General features: G+C 58.2%; 1 protein-coding gene across 1 annotated transcript; it reads left to right on the top strand.

Moving 5' to 3' along the window:
- Nucleotides 1–2,552: 2,552 nt before the first annotated feature.
- On the top strand, nucleotides 2,553–25,804 carry IGSF9 (immunoglobulin superfamily member 9). The gene is made up of 21 exons (XM_029055193.1): nucleotides 2,553–2,601; nucleotides 5,916–6,179; nucleotides 7,383–7,565; nucleotides 9,962–10,114; nucleotides 10,657–10,808; nucleotides 12,241–12,358; nucleotides 12,943–13,084; nucleotides 13,177–13,322; nucleotides 13,624–13,766; nucleotides 13,971–14,111; nucleotides 14,540–14,656; nucleotides 14,926–15,076; nucleotides 15,624–15,747; nucleotides 16,044–16,219; nucleotides 20,154–20,425; nucleotides 20,833–20,917; nucleotides 21,030–21,203; nucleotides 22,117–22,159; nucleotides 22,557–23,357; nucleotides 24,598–24,743; nucleotides 25,536–25,804. The coding sequence occupies exons 2-21, from the start codon at nucleotides 6,122–6,124 to the stop codon at nucleotides 25,757–25,759; spliced, it is 3,549 nt and encodes a 1,182-aa protein (XP_028911026.1). The 5' UTR covers nucleotides 2,553–2,601; nucleotides 5,916–6,121; the 3' UTR covers nucleotides 25,760–25,804.
- The last annotated feature ends 203 nt before the right edge of the window (nucleotides 25,805–26,007 follow it).

Genomic DNA, 26,007 nt, shown 5'->3' with positions numbered 1-26,007 from the left:
AGCACTGGGGTACAAGCTAATCAGTTTGTCCCACGGGGACAAATGTCTCCCCCATTCTGGACTGTAAGCTTGTTGTGGGCAGGGAATGCCACTGTTCATTGTAGTACTGTACTTTCCCAAGAGCTTAGTACAGTGAGCAGTACTGAGCATCCACGGACTGGTGGATGGACAGATGACCGGACGGACAGACGGATGGTTGGAGAGGCAGACGGGAAGGATAGTCAGACATTCATTCATTCAATTGTACTTATTGAGCATTTACTGTGTGCAGAGCACTGTACTTCCCTGCACTTCCCCCCTTTCAGCTCCACAGAACTTATGTCCATATCTGTCATTTATTTATTTATATTTGTCTGTCTCCCCCATTCTGTGTCCCACGGGGGGCTCACAGTCTTCATCCTCATTTTACAGATGAGGTAACTGAGGCACAGAGAAGTTGAGTGATTTGCCCAAGGTCACACAGCAGACAAGTGGCAGAGCCGGGATTAGAATCCACGTACTCTGACGCCCAAGCCCGTGTTCTTTCCACTAAGCCAAGCCGCTTTTCATGATTTTCAGTTATACCCCTGGCTGCAAAATTCCCCTTCCCAGTTATCTGACTTCTTGGGGCTCCGTGGCCAAGGACAAACCTGGGATAGGTGTGGGGAGAGAAGACCCTCCCCACCCTCCAACACAGGGCCTCCAGGTTGGGGCGGGTGTTTGAGTTGGGGGGGGGGGCGGGCGAGTTTTGGCGATAGGAGGGTCCCCAAACTCTTGGTAGGGGTGCTGAGAGGAAATAGAAGAGAGAGACAGAGGGGAAGAGACACAGAGAGGAGGGAGACACTGGGGGGAGGAAGAGACAAAGTGGAGAGAGACACAGAAAAAAAGAAACCCTAAGGAAGAGGTGAGAGAAACCTAGGCCAAGGAAGAGGCACAGGAATAGAGAGAGAAATCAAGGAGAGAGACACTACTCTACTCCAGCCCTTAGAACAGTGACTGGCACATAGTAAGCGCCTAACAGAGTGGCTCAGTGGAAAGAGCACGAGCTTGGGAATCAGAGGATGTAGCCCCGACTCCGCCACTTGTCTGCTGTGTGACTTTGGGCAAGTCACTTAACTTCTCTGTGCCTCAGTTGCCTCATCTGTAAAATGGGGATTCATTCAATCGTATTTATTGAGCGCTTACTGTGTGCAGAGCACTGTACTAACCGCTTGGGATATACAAGTCGGCAACAGATAGCCACAATCCCCGCCCAACAACGGGCTTACAGTCTATGAGTCCTACGTGGGACAAGCTGATTACTTTGTATCGCCCCCAGCGCTTAGAACAGTACTTGGCACAGAGCAAACGCTTAACAAGTACCATCATCATTATTATTATCATTATTATTAACAAATACCATCGTTATTATTAGGAGAGGCGGGGCCTCGGCGCTTCCTTCCTCATTCCTTCATTCGATCGTATTTTTGAATGCTTACTGTGCGCAGAGCACTGTACTAAGCGCTTGGAAAGTACAATTCAGCAACAAAGAGAGACAATCCCAGGCCACAACAAGGGCAGGTGCGGGTGGGGGAGGGGGCCCGGGCACAGGAGCCAGCTCAGACAGGTATTTCCAGTCCGGTGAGGAAGGATGGAGAGGGAGGATGCGGGAGGGAGGTCGGGGAGGGAGGAGGAGGAGAGGCGGGGTCCTGCGGCGGGAGAAAACGGGTCCGCCCACCCCCTGCCCCCACTTCCCTGCCCCTTCCCCTTCCCCCCGCCCCATGGCCCTGCCCCTGCCCCTCCTCCCGGGGGAGGAAGTGGAGCGGGGAGCAGCTGGGGTCCTGATGGGGGGCAGGGAGAGACAGATGGGCAGAGCAGGAGGTGAAGGGGTGGGAACCCGGTTGACAACCCCTGGGGAATAATAATCATAATGATGTTGAGGGTACTCGTCAAGCGCTTCCCTAGGTGCCAAGCACCATTCTAAGCGCTGGGGTGGATTCAAGTTAGGTTGGACACAGTCCCTGTCCCACACGGGGCTCCCGCTCTCAATCCCCGTTTTCCAGAGGAGGTAACTGAGGCCCGGGGAATAGTAATAATGATAGCAATGAGGGTATCTGTTAAACGCTTACTAGGTGCGAAGCACTGTTCTAAGCGCTGGAGTAGGTACAGAATAATCAGGTTGGCCCACGAGGGGCTCCCAGTCCTGCATTTTTACAGATGAGGTAATTGAAGGCCAGAGAAGTGAAGCGATTCGCCCAAGATCACGCTGCAGACGCGTGGCTAGGCTTTCAGGGACCGGCCCCAACTAAAAGGTGCAGAGAGGGACGGGGAGGAATCCAGGCCCCACGATCTGGAGCTCCACTAGGGGGCGCCCGGGGAGAAGGGGGGAGCCCGGGGCCGCGCTGCTGCCTTCGCTGGGGACTACAAGTCCCAGACTCCCTCGGGGCCCCGGCGGCTCGGCCCCGCCCCCCCGCGCCGCTCCGATTGGTCCCTCCGGGGGATTGGCGGTCTCCGGGGCAACGGGAGGCGCTGGGGAGCCGGGGCGGGAGGGCCGGGGGCCGGGGAGGCGGGGGCCTGGGTCCCGCTCCCTTTTGTGTGACCGGGAGCCGGGACCCGGGGAGCGGACGGGAGCGGAGCCCAGCGGTGAGAGCGGGAGCCGGGGGGGGACGGGGGACCAGGAGGCCCGAGGAGATGGGGGGGGGGGGGTCGGGGGAGCGTGTACCCCCTGCGGAGCACTGCCGGAAAAGTGCAGGGAAGTTTATCGGGAACAGAGGGCAAGGAGCTGGAGGGGCCCGGGGACACCGGGGAGAACTTAGTGGGAGATCTGGGCGCGGGGGAGGTATAGGAGGGGAGGGACTGGGAGAACTGGGGGGATCGGAAGGAGGAGAACTGGGAGAGGTGGGAGAGATTAGAAGGGAGGGACTGGGAGGATCGGAAGGAGGAGAACTGGAAGAAGTGGGAGAGATAAGAGGGGAGGGACTGGGAGAACTGGGGGGATCGGAAAGAGGCCAACTGGGAGAAGTGGGAGAGATAAGAGGGGAAGGACTGGGAGAACTGGGGGGGGGATCGGAAGGAGGGGAACTGGGAGAAGTGGGAGAGATAAGAGGGGAGGGACTGGGAGAACTGGGGGGATCGGAAGGAGGAGAACTGGGAGAGGTGGGAGAGATTAGAAGGGAGGGACTGGGAGGATCGGAAGGAGGAGAACTGGAAGAAGTGGGAGAGATAAGAGGGGAGGGACTGGGAGAACTGGGGGGATCGGAAAGAGGCCAACTGGGAGAAGTGGGAGAGATAAGAGGGGAAGGACTGGGAGAACTGGGGGGGGGGATCGGAAGGAGGGGAACTGGGAGAAGTGGGAGAGATAAGAGGGGAGGGACTGGGAGAACTGGGGGGATCGGAAGGAGGAGAACTGGGAGAGGTGGGAGAGATTAGAAGGGAGGGACTGGGAGGATCGGAAGGAGGAGAACTGGAAGAAGTGGGAGAGATAAGAGGGGAGGGACTGGGAGAACTGGGGGGATCGGAAAGAGGCCAACTGGGAGAAGTGGGAGAGATAAGAGGGGAAGGACTGGGAGAACTGGGGGGGGATCGGAAGGAGGGGAACTGGGAGAAGTGGGAGAGATAAGAGGGGAGGGACTGGGAGAACTGGGGGGATCGGAAGGAGGCCAACTGGGAGAAGTGGGAGAGATAAGAGGGGAGGGACTGGGAGAACTGGGGGGATTGGAAGGAGGCCAACTGGGAGAATTAAGGGGATCAAAGGGAGGAGAAATAGAACTGAGGGGATCGAAGGGAGGGGAACTAGGAGAGCTGAGGGGATCGGATGGAGGGGAATGGGTAGAGGTGGGAGAGATAAAAGGGGAGGAACTGGGAGAACTGGGGATCAGAGGGAAGGGAACTGGGAGAGATAGGAGAAGAGGAACTGGGAGAATTGAGGGGGTCGGTGGAACAGAACTGGAAAAACTAGGAGAAGTCAGAGTGGGAGGAACTGGAGGGATAAGAAGGAGAAACTGGTAGAACTGAGGAATTGGAGAGAGGGGAATTGGAAGAACTGAGAAAGATAAGAGGGGAGGAACTGGCAACACTGGGGGAATTGGAGGGAGAAACTTGGAGAACTGGGGCATTTGGAGGGAGGGAAACTGCAAGAACTGATTGGAGGCGGGGAGCTGGGAGAACTGGGAGAAATAAGAGGAGAAGAACTGTGAGAACTAGGTAGATTGGAGGAAGAAACAGAAAATTGGTGGAGATTTGAGGGAAGGACCTGAGAGAACTGAGCGGATCAGAGGGGGAAGAACTATGGAAATCAGAGGGGAAGCAAATGGGAGATCTGGAGGAGATCGGGAAATACTGGGAGTGATGGAGGGGAACAGGAGGGATGAAGAGCTGAGGGAGTTGGAGTGCTCGGGGAGGGGAAGAGGACTGGGACAGGTCAGGTTTGTGGGGAAGAGCAGGGCTAATGTGGGGGGCACTGGAGAGCAAGGGATGGGTGACTGATGCCATAGAGCAGGGGTCAGAGGTCAGGGCTCCCAGATCAAAATTCGGCTTGGGTCTACCAGACATAGCGGGGAGCAGGGGGTCAGAGGTTGGGGATCCCAGAACAGAGTTCAGTTGGGTCTGGTGTGGAGCAAGGGTCAGAGGTTGGGTCTGCTGGGTCTGGCAGGGAGCAGGAGGTCAGAGGTCGGGGCTCCCGGGACAGGGTTCAGCTGTGTCCCCCGGACCTAGTGGGGAGAAGAGGGTGAAATCAGACAAGTTTCCCAACAGCTACCAGCGGCTCCAGTTAGCAAACCGGAGGCCACAACTTTCCCACAACTTTGCTTGGTTGGGCTGCGTAGACATTGGGTTCCAATGGGAGTCTCCGGGGCCAAGAAGGTAGTTACCAAGCTCCAGAGATGGGGGGAGGCACGACCACAGGGGACAGCAGGAGGGTGGGAGCAGCACTGTAAGGGGCAGGTCCAGAGAGCTCGAGGGGCAGGAAGGAGACCGGGTTCAGGACTGGGCAGAGTTGCAGGGAGGGAGGGGGGCTCCTGCAAAGTAGGAAGGTGGGAAGAGAAGAGGGGGAGAGAACAGAAGAGGAAGAAAGGGAGGTGGGGGCAGAGAAGGAGGGAGAAGGAGAAGGGAGAGAAGGAGAAAAAAGAAGACAGAGGAGGAGGAGGACTTAGCAGTATCTCAGCTACCTGCCCAGACCTGGTGGGGGCCTGCCAAGAGGAAACAAAATCTGCCTGCCCGCCCGCCCGCGCGCGCGCACACACACACACACACACACACACACACACACACACACACACGCACTCCCCCCTTCCTGCACCCCTCCAGCCCCACCCCAGCTATGAGGGGGTGGATGGAAATGGGTGGGGAGCCCAGGCCCTCGGGGCTGGTGGGGGAGGGACTGTGGTCTGCTCCAGAAGGCGGAGAGGCCTTTGGGAAGGAGAGAGGAGTATTGGGGGTGGGGATGGGGAGAGGAGAAGGGTTTGGGAAGACCAGGTGCAGGGAGTCTGATGGAGGGGAGCAGGTGAGAAGGGCTGGGTGGCAGAGAGAGGCTCGCCCCTCTGTGCCCTGACCCTTTCCCAGAACTTTTTCTCTAGCCTGGGGTCTCCTAGGGTCCCTATCTCCTGGAGTCTCTTCTATGTCCCCCCACCTCCATATTCTCAGGCTGTGTCCTTTGCTCTCCTCTAAGGCCCTGGAGGTCCCCTCTAGCACCCTGGGAGTTGTCTATCCCCCAGAGACTCTCCTTAGGCCCATCTCTATCCCCCTGGGCTCCCCTCTCCATCCCCCGGGGCTCCCCCTAATCCCCTATCTCCCTGAACTCCCCTCTCTATCCCCCCTCTGTCCCCTCAGGGACTTCTCCCTGCCTCCTTCCTGTCCCCCAGGCTCCCCTCTATCCCCTTGGACTCCCCTCTGGGTCTCCCCTTCTGCCCCCCTCACCGGCTCAACTCAGTTAATCTCTTTGTGTTTCCTTACCTCCTCAGATTCATCTCCTGGTGGGCCCAGCTCCCCAGAGGTCTACCCTGACCCACCCCTCCTTCAACACTGGACCCTCGTGCCCAGGGAGGGGGCCGTGCCAAGGGACCCGGTGGAGAAGCCCCCCCTCTGCCCCCAGCCCCTGCCCTCGTGCAGCCCTTGGGCTCCCCGGGGGCAGGAGGGGCCGGGCTGGGCCAGGCGGGGCAGCTGGGCTATGATTTGGTTCCTTTTCCTGGCTACCCTGAGCTTGTTGATCTGCCAGGGGGTTGACGGTGAGTCGGGAACCCGGGGCAGGGGGCAGGGCAGGAGCAGGGGTTGGTCAACTGGCAACGGCTGGATTGGGTTCCAGGCCTGGAACTCTGAACTGAGCACCTTCAGAGGGGTGGGCAGACAGAAGCATCGAACCCCATTCCTACCCTCAAGGAGCTAAAGGGAAAGATTGGCCCACTTTTTTTTTTCTATGGTATTTGTTAATGGTTTATTAAGTGCCAGGCACTTTACTAAGCACTGGGGTAGATACAAGCTAATCAGGCTGGACACAGTCGTTGTCCCACATGGGGTTCACAGTCATAATCCCCGTTTTACAGATGAGGTAAATGAGTCCCAGAGAAGTGAAGTGACTTGCTCAAGGGCACAGAGCAGACAAGAAGTAAGGATTAGAACCCAGGTCCTTCTGACTCCCATGTCTAGGCTCTAACCACTAGGCAAGAAGGGAGAAGGAGAAAAGGAAAGGAGGCCTTAGTCAGGGAAAGCTTCTTGGAGGAGGTACAGTGTACACTACAGTGCCTGGCACATGGTAAGCGCTTAACAAATACCATAATTATTATTGGCTTTTCCCCTGTGCCTTTCCTCTTGAGGTAGTCACTCCTCAACTCTGTAAAGTCCTTCAGGGCCAGGACTGAGTCTTTGGTGACCGTTTATGTTCTCAAGCTCTTAGTACGGTGCTCTGCCCCCAGTAGGCATCCAGTACAGCATCTACACCTGTTAGGCTTCCAGTCCAGAGCTCTGCACACATTAAGTGCCTGGAACCACAAAGTAGCTGCCCAGTAAGGTGCTCTGAATCCAGTAGGCATTCAGGTCAGTGTTCTGCACATAGTTAAATGAGCACTGCTGTAAGGGTGATGTTGAGGATGTCTTTCTCCCTGAAAAGAGAGGATCCCCAGCCCTCCCCAATCCAAGGTCCCCCAGATCTTGAGGCACGCCCCTCCTCGCGTGGGTCAGCCACAGCCCCACACTGCTTTCTGTCTCTCCCTCAGTGGCACCCAGTGGCACCCAGTGCCCGTAGCCACTGGGGTGTGTGCGTGGATTTAAGGGGTGCGACTGAGAAGCGGGAGACAGGCTCTCACATCCGACTGGAGACCCTGGGACTGAAGGGCCTTGCCCCAACATCTGGGACCCCTGCCCACTCTCCCCCCACCCGGACCACATGCCAGGCTAACTCCCCCTTCCCCGCACCTGCCTCGGCGGACCCCCAGGAGACTCCGCGGCCATAGCCGTGGTGGGCCGGGCGGGACAGAGCGCCCTGCTGACCTGCGACCTCCTGCCGCCTTCGGGACGACCCCCCCTCCACGTCATCGAGTGGCAGCGGTTCGGCTTCCTGCTCCCCATCTTCATCCAGTTCGGCCTCTACTCCCCCCGCGTGGACCCGCAGTACCTGGGTAAGAGTGCATAGGAGGGAAGGGCACCAGAGGGAGGGTACAGGCTGGGGGTGCCACGACCTGGGGCGAGGGTGAGCCCCGGGGCACTAGGGCCTGGGGTGGTCTCTCCTCTTGGGCCCCAGAGGTGAGGGGGTGGGGCTGGTCATCGGTGGAGACACAAAGGCCCTTTATTGTGGGCTGGAGGTCGTGTTTCAGCTGCCCCCTCCCCCCCATCCTGCTCCCATCCCTCCCTCCACCCCCACCCCAGGGCCTCTCTGCTTCCCCCTAATCTCCCCTTTGGAGCCCTAATCCCGACTGGCCCAGGGCCCAGGGGTCCATGCCGGCATGGGGGTGGGGAGACCCCAGCTCCTCTCCCCAACCCCCACCCTCTCGGCGAGCTACACCTGGGGCAGTGGGGCGTCCCGTGGAAAGGGGAGGGGGCATTGTGTTCCCCCCCCCCCTCCTGTCTGAGAACCAAGTCCCACTAGCTCAGGGTCTCAGGAGGGGGCACAGGTAGGGCACAGCTGGTTTAAGGCCGGTCGGCAGACAGAGCCTGGGTTAGAGCAGCCCCCTCCCTAGTTTGAGGAGGAGGCGGGGGGTACCCTTCCAGCCCCCTCCCACCCTCTCTCCAAGCCCGGTTTATTTTCAATTCTCCGAGGAGCCTGAGGATTGGCTGAGGTCTCGAGGGGGCGGGGCCGAGGGAGAAGGGGAGGGGGGAGGCCTTGGAGCGTTTTTCAAATGCTGGTGAGATGCATATGCAAATGAGGCCCTAATTAGAGCAACGGAAAAAAAAAAGGATTTACCTTCTCCCCCAGCGCTCCCACTCCCCAGAGTTTAGGATTGGGTGGTAGCCCCCTCCCCAGCCCACGTGCGGTTGAGGAGGCGGGAGGTGGGTCAGAGGAAGACCAATGCACCCCGGTTTTCCCTCTGCCTCCTCTCTAGCCCCCCCAATTGCCCCCATCCCCCACACCCCTGCCCTCTCCCAGCCCCATTTCCCTCCCCCTCACTCCCACCCTCACTGTCCTGTCTCCCTCCCAGAGTTCCCAGACGGTCTGGCTCAGCTTTGTCTGGTCGTCGCCTGGCTGGGCCCGGCCCAGACAGACCCCACTTCCGACTGCAAGAATAGCCCGCCCCCATCCCCCGTGACCCTGATGCCTCGTCCCCCTCAATCCCCCCCGAGCAGATGGGCAAACACCGTTAGGAAACACAGATACCCAGTTGCCCTTTGCCCAGGCCTGGGGAATCCACTTAGTGGAGGGGTGGGAAAGGAGGGATACCCTCTCCCCCAGCTTATCCCCCCCCACCTTTATGTGACCGAATTGGGGTTGCTAAGCAACGGGAGGTGGTGGTTCCTAAGGACAATGATGTTTTGTCAGTCCTCTGGGCGGGTGAGGAGAGGTCAGACAGGGCCTGTTTAGGAGAGTGGGTTGGAGGTGGGCAGCCGGAGAGGGAATGGGGTGGGGGGGAGAGGAGAAAGGGGGCTCAGATCTCAGATAACAATAAGGTCACCTTGTACTTGTAGAGGGCTTTTATGTTTGCAAGGGGCTTGCTTTCACATCAGTGGGCCTTGGACTCAGAAGAACCTGGGTTCTAATCCCAGCTCTGCCACTTGTCTGCCGTGTGACCTTAGGCAAGTCACTTAATTTCCATGTCTCGATTCCCTCATCCGTAAAATGGGGAATTAAAGACTGTGAGCCCCATGTAGGACAGGGACTGTGTCCAACTCGATTAGCTTGTATCTCCCCCAGCGCTTAGTACAGTACATACTAAGCATTTAACAGTTACCATAAAAAAAGAAAGCAAAGTAGCTTAGGAGAGAGATCATAGGATTGGGAGTCAGGAGACCTGAGTTCCAACTGTGGTTTCACCAATTGCCTGCTGGATGACCTATGGCAAGTCACCTGTCTGCCTCAGTTGCCTCATCTGTGAAATGGAGATTAAGACTGTGGGCCCCATGACGGGTAGGGACTGGTTCTAACTCAGCTTGGACCTACCCCCGTGCTTAGTTCAGTGCCTGGCACGTAGTAAGCGCTAAGCAAATGAGATAGAGAGAGAGTGTATTTGTGTTGGTCCCTGGTCCCACCCCAGGCTGAATGAGGCTCCTGCCAACCTAAGGCGCTTAGGGCTCTGATAATAGTCCTAGGGGATTAGGGGCTTTGGCTAGGCCAAAGCGCGGTGGCCGTTGGCGGTGAGCTGGGGGAAGGGGGTCTCCAGGCCCCGGAAGGGGTGCTAGAAGGTTGGGAAATCTAAGGGGAGATGGGAAATGGGGGAAGGAATCCTGCCCCCGGCCTCTGCGCCCCAGGAGAGAGTCTTGTTCAGCACTGTCACCCAGTCCAGTCTGCCCTTTGTCCAGGGAAGGAGGGGCAGCCGTCCAGGGGGCAAGTAGCAGACCCTGTCGTTGCCGCCCCCTCCCACAGGACGCGTGCAACTGCAAGGCGGCGCCTCGTTGCGCATCGACGGGCTCCGTGCGGAGGACCAGGGCTGGTACGAGTGCCGCGTCCTCTTCCTTGACCGGCCGGGGCCTGAGGACGACTTCCGCAACGGCTCTTGGGTGCATCTCGCCGTCCGCTGTACGTGGTGGGGGTCCCCCCTCCTGCTCCTCCTCCTCCCCACCCCAACCTCCAGGCGAGGTTTGGAGCCGGGGCAAAGTCTTGGGGTCACCAACCCCTTCCAGTGACCTTTGGGTTGGTGAGACAAGTGGGGGGGGGGGGGGGATTCTCTCATTTCTCTCTCGCTCTCTGCCCAGCTGTCTCTGGGCCCAAAGGGATATCTCTGGGCCTCGGTCTCCGCCCTCCCGGGAGGGAGGGGCTGGGGAGGGGGAGTCAGGCAATCAGTCGTGAGTGCTTACTGAGTGCAGAGCACTGTACTAAGCGCTCGGGGGAGGACGATATAACAATATCACAGACAGATGTCCTGGGCGTCGCTAATTCCAGGCTGGGGCCCAACCCAGACAGGGCCCCTTCCCCCTCCTCCCCTCCCTGTCCCCCGGGGCTAGGGATTTTCGTGGAGCCGGAGTGGCGGCGGGGGGGTGGGGAGGGTGGGGGGAGAGGGGCCCGGGGTGCCGGTGTCGGCCCGCCCCCATCTCCTGCGCTCCCCCTCCCCCGTCCCCCAGCGCCCCCCCGGTTCCACGAGACGCCGCCGTCGGTGCTGGAGGCCCGGGAGCAGGAGCCGCTGACCCTGCGCTGCGCCGCCAGCGGAAGCCCCCAGCCCCGGCTCGTCTGGAAGCGCAACGGACAGGACCTTCAGGCTCGGGGCTCTGTGCAGGTGCGGCCTGGCCGGGCCCAACCCAACCGGACCCAATCCAACCGGGCCCAACCCAATCGGACTCAACCCAACCAGATGCAACCGAACCCAATCCAACCGGACCGGACCCAACCGGGCCGCGACACCCGTCTCTCTGCCGCCTCCTCCTGGGCGGCCCCGGAAGCGCAGGGCGGGATGGGCCCGGGATTCATTCATTCATTCATTCATTCGCATTTATTAAGCGCTTACTGTGTCCAGAGCACTGTAATAATAACAGTGGTGGTATTTTATTAAATGTTTATTATGTGCCAAGCACTGTTTTAAGCACTGGGGTAGATATAAGGTAATCAGGTTGTCCCACGCGGGGCTCACAGTCTTAATCCCCATTTTACAGATGAGGTCACTGAGGCACAGAGAATAATAATAATAATGCTGGTATTTGTTAAGCGCTTATTATGTGCCAAGCGCTGTTCTAAGCGCTGGGGTAGATACAAGGTAATCAGGTTGTCCCACCGAGGGCTCACAGTTTTAATCCCCATTTTACAGATGAGGTCACTGAGGCACAAAGAATAATAATAATGCTGGTATTTGTTAAGCGCTTATTATGTGCCAAGCACTGTTCTAAGTGCTGGGGTAGATACAAGATAATCAGGTTGTCCCACATAGGGCTCACAGCTTTAATCCCCATTTTACAGATGAGGTCACTGAGGCACAGAGAAGCAAAGTGACTTGCCCAAAGTCACACAGCTGACAAGTGGCGGATCAGGATTAGAACTCACATCCTCTGACTCCCATGCGCGGGCTCTTTCCACTGAGCCATGCTACTTCTTTCTAAGAGCTTGGGGAAAAAAACACTACAACAATAAACAGTGACAGTCCCTGCCCTCGAGCTCACAGTCCGGGGGGGAAGACAGATGTCAATACAAATAAATAAAATTACGTAAGTGCTGTGGGGCTGAGCGGGGGGCAGAAGAGTAAAGGAAGCCAGTTAGGGCGACGCAGAAGGGAGTGGGAGATGAGGAAAAGTCAGTGCTTACTGTGTGTGAAGCACTGTACTAAGCGATATGGAGAGCACAATACATGAGAAGCAGCATGGCGAATGCAGCACAGGCCTGGGAGTCAGAAGGTCGTGGGTTCTAATTCTGTCTCTGCAACTTGTCTGTGTGACCTTGGGCAGGGCACTTCATTTCTCTGGACCTCAGTTCCCTCATCTGTAAAATGGGGGTGAAGATTGTGAGCCCCGTGTGGGACAGGGACTGTGTCCAACCCAATTTGCTTGTATTCGCCCCAGCAATTAGTACAGTGTCTGGCACATAGTAAAGTCTTATCAGATATTATTATTAACAACATACACAACCCCTGCCCACAATGAGCTCACAGTCCAGAGGGATGGTGGGGGGGGGTGCAGGGGAGCGACATTCATCCTCTCTCCCTCCCCCTCTCCAACCCTCAGGTGCAGAACGGGACCCTGCGGATCGTCCGGCTGGAGCGGGGCCACGCCGGCCTCTACACCTGCCAGGCGTCCAGCTCCGAGGGCACGGCCACGCACACCACCCGCCTGTTGGTGCAGGGTCAGTCTGTCAGTCAGTCGGTCCTATTTACTGAGAGCTTCCTGTTTGCAGAGCACTGTGCTAAAAAGACCAACTCCCTGCCCGCTAGGAGCTGATAGTCTAGAGGGGGAGACAGGTATTAATGTTGGTATTTGTTAAGCGCTTACTATGTGCTGAGCACTGTTCTAAGCGCTGGGGTAGACACAGGGGAATCAGGTTGTCCCACGTGGGGCTCACAGTCTTAATCCCCATTTTACAGATGAGGTAACTGAGGCACCGAGAAGTTAAGTGACTTGCCCAAAGTCACACAGCTGACAAGTGGCAGAGCTGGGATTCGAACCCATGACCTCTGACTCCAAAGCCCATGCTCTTCCCACTGAGCCACGCTAAATAAATACATGACAGATGCGGACATAAATGCTGTGGGACTGCGGGAGGGGGGAATGAATAAAAGGCAAAGGGAGTTGAGGAAGAATAAGAATAGGGAAAATAGAATAAGGAAAAGAGGGCTTAGTCGGGGACGTATTCCTGGAAGAGTTGGGGGGTCTGGGAGGGGTGGGGGAGGGGGACTAGTGGCATCCCCCTAACCCCGCGGGATCCCGCAGGGCCGCCGGTGATTGTAGGGCCCCCGGAGAACAGCACGGTCAACGCCACCCAAGATGCCCTCCTGGCCTGCCAGGCCCAGGCCTACCCTGCCAACCTCACCTACAGCTGGTTCCAGGGCGACACCAACGTGTTCCACATCAGGTGGGGCGCGGGGGAGGAGAGAAAGGGCATGGGAAGTGGGGTGGGGAGGTCAGCGGGCCCAGGGCCTGAACCCGCCTTCCCCGCCCCGGCAGCCGCCTGCAGCCCCGGGTGCGGGTCCTGGTGGACGGCAGCCTCCACCTCCAGGCCGCCCAGCCCGACGACGCCGGGCGCTACACCTGCGTGCCCAGCAATGGCCTCCCCCGCCCTCCCTCCGCCTCTGCCTTCCTCGACGTGCTCTGTGAGACCCCCACCACCCCCCCCCCCGGGGCCCCCGGCCCAATGCCCTGCAGGGGGACGCGCCCCTTCCTTCTTACAGCCCCGCCTCCTGACAATCAGCCCCCTCTCACAATCCCCAAAATCCCACCTCCTGTCCATCAGCCTCACCCACAATCCCCCAAATCCCACCTCCTGCCCATCAACCCAACCTGTAATCCCAGAAACCCTGCCCTTTGCCCATCAGCCCCACCCCTTGATGGCAGCCCCTGCCCCTCTTCCAGACAGTACAACCACCACCTCTTCCTTTCCCCGCCCTCCCCCAGACCCTGCCCAGGTGACCGAGATGCCCGCAGAGACCCCCCTGCCCACAGGTATGCGGGGCGTGATCCGCTGCCCCTCCCGCGCTAACCCCCCCCAGCTCTTCGTCCGCTGGACCAAGGACGGCCAGGCCCTGCAGCTGGACAAGGTCCGGGGAGTGGTTGGAGGGGAGGGGCAGGGACAACTTCCTTTGACCCTGGCAGGGGTGGGGGGAGAGATCCCTCCTTTTTTGGGTGGGGGGATCTGTCTCTTCCTCTCTGGGACTCTCCCTCCAGGGGTCCCTCCCTCTCTGGGTTGGGTCATTCCCTACCTGTGGCGGTCTCTGTCTCAGTCTCTCCCTGGTCCACGGCAGGTGCCAGGCTGGTCGCAGGCGGCAGATGGCTCCGTGGTCGTGGCCGTGGCCAATGAGGACGCAGAGGGGGAGTACACGTGCACCCCCTATAACAGCCACGGCACCACCGGCGCTTCCCCGCCCACCCGCGTGCAGCTCAAGGTGTGCTTTCTTTTCTTGTGATTGTTGTAGTTGTAGGGGGTTTTAATGGTATCTGGGAAGTGCTTACTTTGTGCCAGACACTGGACTATGCCCTGGGTTTAGATCCCAACTAATCGGGTTGGACACAGTTCCTGACCATGGGGGTCATGGTCTCAAATCCCCATTTTACAGATGAGGTATCTGAGGCACAGAGAAATTAGGTGACTTGTCCACAGTCTCACGGCAGATGGCAGGGATTGAATTAGAACCCAGGTCCTTCTCGAGCTCTATGCACTTAGGCCACCCTGTTTCTCAAGAGAGTTCAGAGAAAGGGGGATGGGGTTGGGGGGGATGAAGAGTTTGAGAGAGTAAGAAATCTAGGGGATGCCTGGGCCCTCCCTTCCCTCCCTAGTTGGTCCACCCCCACTGACCCGAACCCCCTCCCGTAGGCCCCCCCGGCTCTAGTGGTGCTGCCCAAGGCTGAATATTTCCAGGAAGTAGGGCGAGAACTGGTCATCCCTTGTGTGGCCCAAGGGGACCCCCTGCCCACCATCACCTGGACTAAGGTGAGTCCCATTCAGTCCCCTGTCCCCGAAGCTCCCACCCCCAGTCACTCCACCCACTCGGTGCCTTGAGGGATTCCATTTCCCCCTGACGCCCTGTCCCTCAGCCCTCCAGGGAGGAGAGACCCCAGGCTCTGGGGCTTCACTCAGCCTCCTCCCAACTGCCTGGGTTTCCTCACTGGGACCAGGCTATTGTCGGGGGTGGGGGCAAGTGAGAAGGAGAGCGGCTGATGAAGAGGCTGAGGGGAAGCGGTGCGGGTGTCACCCCACAGGAGGGACCCAGGCCACGGAGCGAGGCCCGGGTGGATGGGAACGGCAGCCTGGTCCTCCGACCGCTGACCAAAGAGGCCTACGGGCGCTGGGAGTGCACCGCCGTCAATGCCGTGGCCAGCGTGGCCGCTGGCACCACCGTCTACGTGCTGGGTCAGTCAGTGCCTACAGGACCGGAGGCAGGCGGGGGCCAGGGAGGGGCCGGGGCGGGTGGGGGAGATGATGGATGAGGGAGGATGAGGGGCAAGAATGGGAGGGGGGTGGAAAGATGGGGGCACAAGAGGTAGGACGAGGGGGGATGGGGGAGGTAATGAGGGGAGGGGCGATGGGCAGGATGAGGGGAGGATGAGTGGGGGGTGGGGGAGATGAGGGGTGGGATGAGGGGAGGGAATAGAAGGGAAATGGGGAGACAAAGGAAGGGAATAGGAGGGGAATGGAGAAATGAGGGGAGGGATGAGGGGTGCCATGAGGTGGGGATGAGGGGTGGGAATAGGAGCGCAAGGGGTGACATGAGGTGGTTATGAGGGGGATGGAGGCGGAACTAGGGAGGGGACCAGGGGATGGAGGTGGGGCAAGGCGAGGATGAGGGGGGATGGGGCGGGACTAGGAGGGGGATGGGGGAACAAGGAGCGGGCTGAGAGAAGGGGGTTTCTGCCCTCCCTCCCACATGGCTGACCATCTCCCCCTACCCTCTGGCCAGGGACCAGCCCCCATGCCGCTACCAACATCTCCGTGCAGCCGCTGCCCACGGGGGTCAACGTGTCGTGGGAACCCGGCTTCGATGGAGGCTACCTGCAGAGGTTCAGCGTGTGGTACACCCCGCTGTAAGTCCCCGCCCCCTGCCCGCCTCGGTCTGCCCCATCACAAACCCAATGTATGTGGGATGTGGTGACAGCGCTGGCCCCCCACTGTGCATGCCCCCCTCCGCCTACCCTCGTCCCCTCCAGTCTCAGAATGCCCCACCACAAACCCAAAGCATGTGGGAAGGGGAGTGCTTAGCTGAGATCCCCCTCCCCCCAGACCCTGGAGTGGTACAAATGGGTGAGGAAGATAGAGAAGACAAGGTAGCCCTCTCTCCCTGCTCACCCGCCCTCCGGCCAAAACACCCTGCATCCCCCAGGCCCAAGCGGCCGGACCGGGCCCATCACGGCTGGTTGTCCCTGCCGGTGCCCCTCGGTGCAGCCCATCTACTGGTGCCCAACCTGCAGCCCCACGCCAGCTACCAGTTCAGCGTCCTGGCCCAGAACAAGTTGGGCAGTGGACCCTTCAGCGAGATCGTGTCCTCCTCTCCGGCCGGTCAGTGTCCCGCGGTGGGGAAGTGGTCCCTGGCACCGGGGAGCCCCTTCCCAACACCCAGATGGGTGCAGTCATGGGGTGCAATCAAGGGAGCAATTAGGGAAGGCCCTCTGGAGAAGGTGGCTTTGGAGGGGGGTCGGGGCAGCATTGTAGCCTTGTTCTGGCCAGGGAACGGGTGTGCTAACTGTATTGTACTCTCTCAAGTGCTTGGGACAGTGCTCTGCACATAGTAAGTGCTCAATAAATACCACTGATTGGGCAAAGCTGAAAAAGGAGGGATCAGACAGGTGATGATGTCAGTTTCCAGGACCCCCCCGCCAACACACACTCCTCCCACCCCCATCCCACTTACCTAGCCTTTCTTCCCCAGTTCGTTTCAAGACCCTCCCCAGAGCTGGGCATGTCCAGCTGCCCTATCTTCTTTCCACTCTTCCTCTACCTCTATCCCAAGGTCACCACCTCCCTCTGTGCTCCCTCTTCTCGTGGCACACCCCCTCCTGCTGCTTCAAACCCCACTAGACACCCCCGCCCCCTTCAGAACATCCTGAAATCCCACCCGATCTTTCCTAATAGTTCCTACCTCCCTGTAGTCACACCACCATTTATCAGCGCTTGCTGATTGAAGTGATCTGTAGACCAACTACAGAACTCCCTCTTCCCTCATATCTGGCAGACCACTACTAGAGTTGTATCTACTCTAGTGCTTAGAACAGTGCTTGGCACATAGTAAGCGCTTAACAAATACCATCATTATTATTACTCATTGCCATCCTAAAGCCCCACCTCCTCCAAGAGGCCTTCCCTGACTAGGCCTTCATTTCTTCTATCTGTCCCCTCTTCTCCATCATCTATTAATCAATCAATGGTATTTACTGAGTGCTTACTGTGTATGAATACTTTACTACGTGCTTGGGAGAGTACAATAGAGTTTGCAGATACGTTCCCTGTTCACAGTGAGTGTACTATGCACTCGGATCTCTATTCATTTATTCAGTCGTATTTATTGAGGATTTAATGTATGCAGAACACTGTACTGAGGAATTGGGAAAGGACAATATAACAATAAACACATTCCCTGCCCACAACAAGTTTAGAGTCTAGAGGAGCACTTGATATTCATCCCACCCCCAGCCCCACAGCACTTCAGTGCATCATCGTTGGTATTTTTTGAGCGCTTATTATGTGCAGAGTACTGTACTAAGTGCTTGGGAGAATACAGTACCACAAAATTGGCAGACATATTCCCATTGCCCTATAAGAAATTTAATGTCTTTCGTCCCCTCTAGATTAAGCTCCTTGTGGCGGGGAATGTGTCTACCAACTCTACTGTATTGTTCTAAAGTGCCTAGTATACTGTTGAACACCTAGTAAGCGCTCAATAAATATCACAGATTGATACTAAGCACTTGGAAAGTTCAAAGCAAAGAACAATAATTGTGGTGATTAAGTGCTTACTCTGTGCCAAGCACTATACTAAGCGCTGGGGTAGATTCAAGCTAATCAGATCCCACACAGGGCTCATAGTCTAAGAAAGAAGGAGAACAAGTATTGAATCCCTATTTTCTAGATGAGGGACCTGAGATACAGAGAAGTGAAGTCACTTACTCAAGGCCACACAGCAGACAAGTGGCAGAGCTGGGTTTGGAACCCAGGTCCTCTGACTCCCAGGCCTCTTTCCACTAGGCCAGGCTGCTTCTCAGGATAAGTATGATAATCACTTCTTCTAACCCCAGCAGCCTCTTAGCTCTTGTCTCTAACTGTTTATTTATCTAAGTTCACTTAGGTAATTACTTTTTCTGCAGCTGTTTAGCTGTTATCTCCTGTTTGTTTACAAAAATCGGTTTCTTTTATTTTTACCACTTCTATTTGCTCTCTCAGCTTCGGTTGGGTGTTTGAGGATTTCTGTTTTCTTCCTCCATTATTACATTGTAAACTCCACAGAAGTGTTTACATATAGTGGGGGGCATGAGGATTTAATCAGTTAGCAGCATTAGTAGCAATTTACTAGGGGCAGAGCATTCTACTAAGGTCTTGAGAGAGTACAGTACAATTACTAGACAGGATCCCTGACCTCAAGGATTTGCCAATCTGATGGGGGTGGGGAGAGGAGATAAATTACAGGTACAAGGAAGCAATAGAGGTTGAAGGTGGGGACATTAAGGGAGTGCGTGAATACCCTGAAACCTTTTATTCACCCCACCCTAAGCTCCACACCACTTACGTCCATATCCATAATTTATTGTAATGCTTGTCTCCCCTTCTAGACTGTAGGCAGGGAATGTACCTACCAACCCTGTTGTATTCTACTCTCCATCCATGAGGTCTTCCTCCACTAAACCCTAATTTCCTTTTCTCCCTCTCCCTTCCATATCATCCTTGCACTTGGAGTTTCATCCTTTATTCACTGCCCGCTTAGCCCCACAGCACTTATTGTACATCTCTGTCATTTATTTATATTAACGTCTACCTCCCCATTTAGACTGTAAGCTTGCTGTGGACAGGTTAATATGTCTACCAACTGTGTTATATTGTGCTCTCCCAAGCGCTTAGTACAATGCTCTGCACACAGTAAGCACTCAATAAATTGAATGGGACTCTCCCAAACTCTTGGTGCAGTACTATGCACAGAGTAATAAATACCACTGATTGATTATCCAATTGCATAGGCGAGGCGGAAATGCTGATCCCTGAGGAAGGACAGGGATAAGAGAGCAAGTTGAGCAAATAGACCAGAAAGAAACCGAATTTACCATTAAAAATGGAATGTGCAATTGCATATACATATAGATGGGTTCACGGAGAAGAGGTATGAAGACATAAAAGTGCTTGGGGTGACTGTAGGTTGATTTGACTCGGAGTGAAAGGAATTAATTTGGGGAAGACTTCCTGGAGGAGGAAGGCTTTAGAGGGGCTTCAAATAATGATTGTGATATTTAGTGAGTTTTTTTTAATGGCATGTTAAGCACTTACCATGTGTCAGGCACTGTATTAAGGGCTGGGTTAGATACACTCTAATCAGGTTTGAGACAGTCCAGGTCCCACATGGGGCTCACAGTCTTAATCCCCATTTTACAGATAAGGGATCTGAGACACAGGGATGTGAAGTGACTTGCTCAAGGTCACACAGGAGGCCAGTGGTGAAGCTGGAATTAGAACCCTGGTCCATCTGGCTCTCAGGCCCAGGCCCTATCCATTATGCCATGCTGCTTCTCTAGTGTTTCCTTTGAGCCAAAGCATTGGGCTAAGCATGGGGGTAAATGCAGATTATCAAAGATGACATAATCCTTGCCCTAGCCAGGGCTCACAGCCAAGAGGTGGGGAGAGCAAGGAGCTTGTCTCCATTTTGCCGATGAGGAAACTAAGATTAAAGGACTTACCCAAGGCCCCTCTGCAGGCCAGTGGCAGAGCTGGGGCAAGAACCCAGGTTTCCCATCTCCCAGTCTCTCGGGCTCACGAGAAGCAGTGTGATCTAATGGATAGAGCACAGGTTTGGGAGTCAGAAGGACCTGGGTCCTATCCCCTGCTCTGCAGCTGGTCTGCGGTGTGACCTTGGGCAAGTCACTTCACTTCTCTGTCCCTCGGTTCCCTCATCTATAAAATGGGGCTGTGAGCCCCATGTGGGACAAGGACTAAGTCCATCTTGATTTGCTTGGATTTACCCCAGTGCTTGGGACAGTGTCTGGCCCTGTCTCCCCCTCGAGACTCGAGCTCCTTGTCAGCAGGAATGTCTATGTTTGTTGTTATATTGTACTCTCCCAAAGGTTTAGTACAGTGCTTTGTGCACAGGGCTCAATAAATACGATGGAATGAATGACTGGCATATAGTAAGTGCTTAAGGGGAGATGAGACATAGTGGTCCGGGGGATGCTGGGTGGTCAGCCGGGAACCCCCAGCCCCCTGGCCCTTAAGGAGTCTCCCCGCTTGGGTCCCTCAGGCCTCGGGACGACCCCTGCAGACCCTTCTGTGCCCCCGTTGGAGCAGCACCTGCTCCTGTCTCCGCCACGGGCCCTGAAGGCGGCGGGCACAGCCCGGGGGGTGTCACTGAGCTGGGAGCCTCCGCTGCTGGCCCCGGGGGGCCTGGCAGGCTACGCCCTGGAAGGAAGGCACTATGCCCTGGAAGGAAGGCATGGGCCTGGCAGCTGGGAGGTGTTGAACCGGGACATCAGCGGCGCTGACACACAGCTGGTGGTGCCAGGCCTCATCAAGGTAGGGGGGCGACGCCAGGGGAGGTGGGGGGGACACCCAACCCGTCCAGGGAGAAGGGGGGGGGGTCCACGCCTCCTCACTCTCCTATTTCCCCTCCGCCCTCCACGCACCCAAGACTTACCCCCTCGCCAGAAGCAGCATGACCTAGTGGGTAGAACACGTGCCTGGGAGTCAGAGGTCATGGGTTCTCATCCCGGCTCTGCCATTTGCTGTGTGACCTAGGGCAAGTCACTTCACTGGACCTCTGTTCCCGCATCTCTAAAGTGGAGATTAAGAGTGTGAGCCCTGTGTGGGACAGGGATGTGTCCAGCCCGATTATCTTGTATCTCCCCCAGCACTTAGAACAGTGCCTGGCCCATAGTAAGCGCTTAAGAAATCCCGTAATGATTATTACGTCCCGCGGCCAGGACTCCTTCTACGAGTTTCGCCTGGTGGCATTCGCGGGCAGCTACATCAGTGACCCCAGCAACACGGCCAACATCTCCACGGCCGGTGAGACCCCCGGCTCCCAACCCGGGAGGGCGGTTCGGGGGAGAGGGACGAGTGGGAGGGTGGGCGAGGGTCCCCCCTCCGAGCCGCCCTTTTGGGACCTTGCCCCGCTTAGGGATGGAGGTGTACCCGTCCCGGACGCAGCTCCCGGGGCTGCTGCCCCAGCCCGTGCTGGCCGGCCTGGTGGGCGGCCTCTGCTTCCTGGCCACCGCCGTCCTGCTCAGCGCCGCCGCCGCCTGCTTCATGAACCGCCGGCGCCGACTGGCCGCTCGACACAAGCGCAGACAAGGTAAAAGAGGGGCTGACGCCACGCCCTTGACCATGCCCACACACCTGGCCCCGCCCTCTCTCAGTCTCCCCCCCAACATACACACTCCTGGCCCTCCCCTATCGATCCCCCCCACCCATATGGCTTGGGAGTCATAAATAGTGAGTTCGAATCCCGCCCTGCTACTTACCAGCTGCGTGACTTTAGGCAAGTCGCTTCACTTCTCTGTGCCTCAGTTACCTCATCTGTAAAATGGGGATTGAAACAGTGAGTCCCACATAATAATAATAATAATGTTGGTATTTGTTAAGCGCTTACTATGTGCAGAGCACTGTTCTAAGCGCTGGGGGAGACACGGGGAAATCAGGTTGTCCCACATGGGGCTCACAGTCTTAATCCCCATTTTACAGATGAGGTAACTGAGGCCCAGAGAAGTTAAGTGACTTGCCCACAGTCACACAGCTGACAAGTGGCAGAGCTGGGATTCGAACTCATGACCTCTGACTCCAAAGCCCATGCTCTTTCCACTGAGCCACGCTGCACATGGGACAGCCTGATGACCTTTTATCGACCCAGCACTTAGAACAGTGCTTGGCCCATAGTAAACGCTTAACAAATACCACATTATTATTATTATCTCGGCCTCGCCCCCTGGAGCCCCCTCATTGGGCATTGCCCCTCTTGGAGCAGGCCGCACCCTCAGATCTGCCGATTCGAGGCCCCATCCTGTCTATCACTCCCCACCTAGCCTCCAATCCCACCTTCCCGTCGCTCCCCGAGGTTGGGGAGCTCCGGGGGGCTTTGGGGGTGGGGGGAAAGGGACCCCCACCCCGCTCCCCGGTAACCGCGACCTTGCCTTGTCATGGAGCTTAGAGCAGTGCTTGGCACATAGAAAGCGCTTAGCAAACACCATCAATTATTATTATTATTCCAGATCCCCCTCTGGTCTTTTCCCCGCTCCGGAAGTCACCTCCGCAGTAAGTCTCCGGCTGCAGCTCGCCTGCTGCCACTCCCTGTCAATCACCCCAGACCCCGCCCCCTTTATTTGCCCTCCGGCCCTGGACCGCCCCCTAGCGGCTCCTACTGTCCTCCCAGGGCTGCGCCGCCCCCTGCCGACCCCTCCCCTTTGCCGGCCCTCGCCCTGCGGGTCCTCCCCCAGGACGGACCCTCCCCCTGCGGACCTCGCCGCCTACCCCAGCGCTTAGAACAGTGCTTGGCACATAGTAAGCGCTTAATAAATACCATAATTATTATTATTATTACCGACGCTCCCCCTGCCGGACCCTCTCTAGGTGGGAGGGTGTGTCCAGTCCCCCTGCCCCCACCCCGTGTCCTGGTCCTCCGGTGACCCCCCGCCCCTCGCTCTCCCCCCAGCTCGGCCGCAGGCTCCGGCAGCCCCGACAGCGTGCTGAAGCTGCAGCTCCGCCCGTCCCCGCGCCCTTCACCTCGCCCGTCCCCACATCGCTCCCCGTGCCCGACCCGGCCCTGGGCCGGGGCCGGCGACAGGACCGGCCTCCTCAGCCCCCTGCCGTCAGGGCCGCCCCCCGGCCCGGACCCTCCGCTCCTGGAGCCCATCAGCCGCGGGCCCGACGGCCGCTTCGTGGTCGGGGGGGTGGTCGCACCCCTCTCCCCGCCCGCCCGGCGTCCGGGGTCGCCCTTCGCCACCAGCAGCAGCCCGGCGGTGGCGGCCGAGGAGGCGATGGTCCGGCCTCTCTGCATCGTCGACATCAGCCCGGTGGGCTCGCCCGCCCCGACCCCCTCCCAGAGCCCCTCTCTGCCCCCGACCCCCTCCCCGGCCCCCTCGGGCCTCCTGCACTACCTGAGTTTGCCCTTCTTTCGGGAGATGAACGTGGATGAGGACGAGCCCGCCGGGCCCATCCCCCCGCCCGACTACATGGACACGCGGCCCCCGGACCCCCCACCCCGACCCCCACAGCCCCAGCCCCATCCCTGCCCCCAACCCCTCCGGGGCAGCCTCACCAGCCAGAGCAGCGGCAGGGGCAGCGCTTCCTTCCTGCGCCCGCCCTCCATCGTCCCCTCCTCGGGGGGCAGCTACCTCAGCCCCCCGGCCCCGGAAGACACGACCAGCTGGGCCAGCTGGGCCAGCTGGACCAGCTGGGGGGGTGGGCCCGAGGCCCGGCCATCCAGGGAGCACGTGGTCACCGTCAGTAAGAGGTACGACTGCCCCCCTCCCTTCCTCTTCTTTCGGGTGGGGGCAGGAGGAGGAGAAGCCTTAGGACAGACCCCCCCTTCCACCCCCAACCCTCCCACACACGATGGTCGTTGATGGAGGTTCGTTCATTCATTCAATCGTATTAATAAGCACTTCCTGTGTGCAGAGCACACAGCGGACCGTACTAAGTGCTTGGGGAAGATCTCCCTGGTCAGTGTCTCAGAGGAACTGGTTCTGCTTCGCTGGGTGACCGCAGGCAGGTGGCTCGCTGGACCTCAGCTTCCACCTTTTTAAGGTAGAGGAATCAGTCAGTCTTATTTACTGAGCACTTATAATGTGCAGAGCACTTTACTAAGCGCTTGGGAGAATACAGGCTCTTTGGGAAGCAGCAGGGCCTAGTGGATAGAGTATGGGCCTGGGAGTCAGAAGGACCTGGGTTCTAATGCTGGCTCTAATCCCGGCTCTGCCACTTGTCTGCTGTGTGACCTTGGGCAAATCATTTCACTTCTCTATGCTTCAATTCCCTCTTCTGTAAAATGGGGATTGAGACTGTGAGCCCCAAGTGGGCAGAGACTGTGTCCAACCTGATGATCTCGTATCCACCCCAGCAGTTAGAACAGCGCTTGACACACAGTAAGTGCGTAACAAATACCGCCATTATTGTTATTATTACAACACAGCAACGTAGCAAACACATTCCCTGCCCACAACAAGAGGAGGAGGGGGGAGGTCGACAGTAGCAACTCTCCCGCCCCCCCCCCCCCGCCCCCCAGAGCTGTGGCCCGGTTAGAATTCATTCGCTTAGTCGGGGGAATAATGATAATAACGATAAAAATGATAAGAATAATAATTGTTGCATTTGTTAAGCGATTACTCTGTTGCCAAGCACTGTACTAAGCGTTGGGGGAGATTCAAGATAATCAAGTCGGACACAGTCCCTGTCTTGCATGGGGGTTCACAGTCAAAGTAGGGAGGAGAATGGAAGAACGCTAGACAAAGACTAAGTCTTGTGGGAACGGGAGGGGAGGCTGCCCCAAGTAGGGGAGAAATGAGTCGGGGGTCTCTTCGGAAGCACTCCGGTCCCCCTACCCCACTCCCCGGGCGTGAGCGAAGCCCGAGGAGAGGGGAAATCAATGTGCCGCCGCTCCCCCCCCCCGCCCCCTGCCCCCGGGGATCCCCGCCCACCGCCGGAACCCCCTGCCGCCCACCCGACCCTCGTCCCCCCACCCCCACCCCCCACAGGAGGAACACGTCCGTGGACGAAAACTACGAGTGGGACCCCCAGGGCCCGGCGGAAACCGAGCTGCTGGAGGCTCTGCGGATGGTGCGGGGCGGCGGCGGGAGACCCTGGCCCGGCTCGTCCGCTGCCCTGCAGGATCGGCCCCACGGTGAGGGTGGGAGGCAGGGAGGAACGGAGGGGCAGGGGGACGGCCAACTGCCGCCCCCTGTCAGTGGGCTGGGGAGCGGGGCCCTTCCCGGCCTCGGGAGTTTCTCCTCCGCCCCCTATTCTCCTCCCTCCTCCCCCGTTCTCTTCCCTCTCCTTTTCTTTCCCCTCCTCCTCTCCCTTTTCCTCCTCCCTGTCCTCCTCTTCTCCTTGTCATCCTCTCCCTTCTCCTCCCCTTCTTTCCTTCCTCCTCCTCTCCCTTCTTCTCCTCTTCCCCTCTTCTCTCCCTCCTCCTCCCCTGCTCATCTTTTCTCTCCCTTCTCTCTTTCCTCTTCTTCCTCCCTGCTCATCCTCTTCTCTTCCTCCTCCCTGTCTCCCTCTCCCTTCTCCTCCCCTCCCTCCTTTTTCTCTCCCTCCTGCATCTCCTCTTCTTGCCCTCCTCTCCCTTCTCCTCCTCCCCTCTTCTCCTCTCCCTCCTCCTCCCCTGCTCATCTTTTCTCTTTTCCTCCTCTCCCTTCTTCTCTCCTTCCACCCCTGCGCATCCTCATCTCCCTTCTCCTCCCTGTCTTCCTCTCCCTTTTTCTTCTCTTCTCCCTCCTTTTTCTCTCCCTCCTGCATCTCCTCCTCCTGCTTGTCCTCCTCTCCCTTCTCCTCCTGCTTGTCCTCCTCTCCCTTCTTCTCCTCTCCCTCCTCCCCCTCCTTTCTCCTCCTCCTCCTCCTCCTCCTTCTCTCCCTTCTTCTCTCCCTCCTCCTCCTCTCACCAGCCCTCTCTCCCCGTCCCCACCCCTCCTCGCAGGCTCCAAAGGGTCGGAGTCCAGGCGACGCCCGGACAGTGCCCGGTGGGCGGAGACCCTGAGCATTAGTGCCGGCGCCCCGTCCGGCCCCGAGGCCCGCTGCGCTGCCCTACGCGAGGAATTCCTGGCCTTCCGGCGGCGCCGCGATGCCGCCCGGGCCCGGCTGCCCTCCCGCTTTGAACCCACCGCCGCCGCCCCCGGCCCCGACCAGGCCACGCTGCTCTGAGGCCCAGAACCCAGAAGCCCGGGCCCCCAGCCCCGGATCCGGAGCCCGGACACGGGGGGGTGGGGGGGGGGAAAGGGAGGAAGGGCGGGGAAGGCCCTTGATGAGGCCTTGTCGTGGGTGGGTGGGCGGGGAGGGATGGGTGATGAGCACCGAGCCATGGGGCGACCCTCCCCCTCGCCCCCACCACGAAGAGAGAGGAGTGATTCCCGTGTCCCGGGGGGGGGGGACCTGCCCCCACCCCGGCTCCC

The sequence above is a fragment of the Ornithorhynchus anatinus genome, chromosome X5 (genome assembly GCF_004115215.2).
Source record: "Ornithorhynchus anatinus isolate Pmale09 chromosome X5, mOrnAna1.pri.v4, whole genome shotgun sequence".
NCBI classification, from domain to species: domain Eukaryota; kingdom Metazoa; phylum Chordata; class Mammalia; order Monotremata; family Ornithorhynchidae; genus Ornithorhynchus; species Ornithorhynchus anatinus.
The sequence above is the reverse complement of the archived record's forward strand: the minus strand, read 5'-3'. Positions and strand labels throughout refer to the sequence as shown.

Bases quoted from the DNA above. Each gene is read 5' to 3' on its own strand.
- IGSF9 (XM_029055193.1), top strand. From the start codon at position 6,122: ATGATTTGGTTCCTTTTCCTGGCTACCCTGAGCTTGTTGATCTGCCAG. The intron at 14,112-14,539 runs GTGTGCTTTCTT...CCCCTCCCGTAG, and splicing joins CCACCCGCGTGCAGCTCAAG to GCCCCCCCGGCTCTAGTGGT. The intron at 21,204-22,116 runs GTAAAAGAGGGG...TTATTATTCCAG, and splicing joins TCGACACAAGCGCAGACAAG to ATCCCCCTCTGGTCTTTTCC.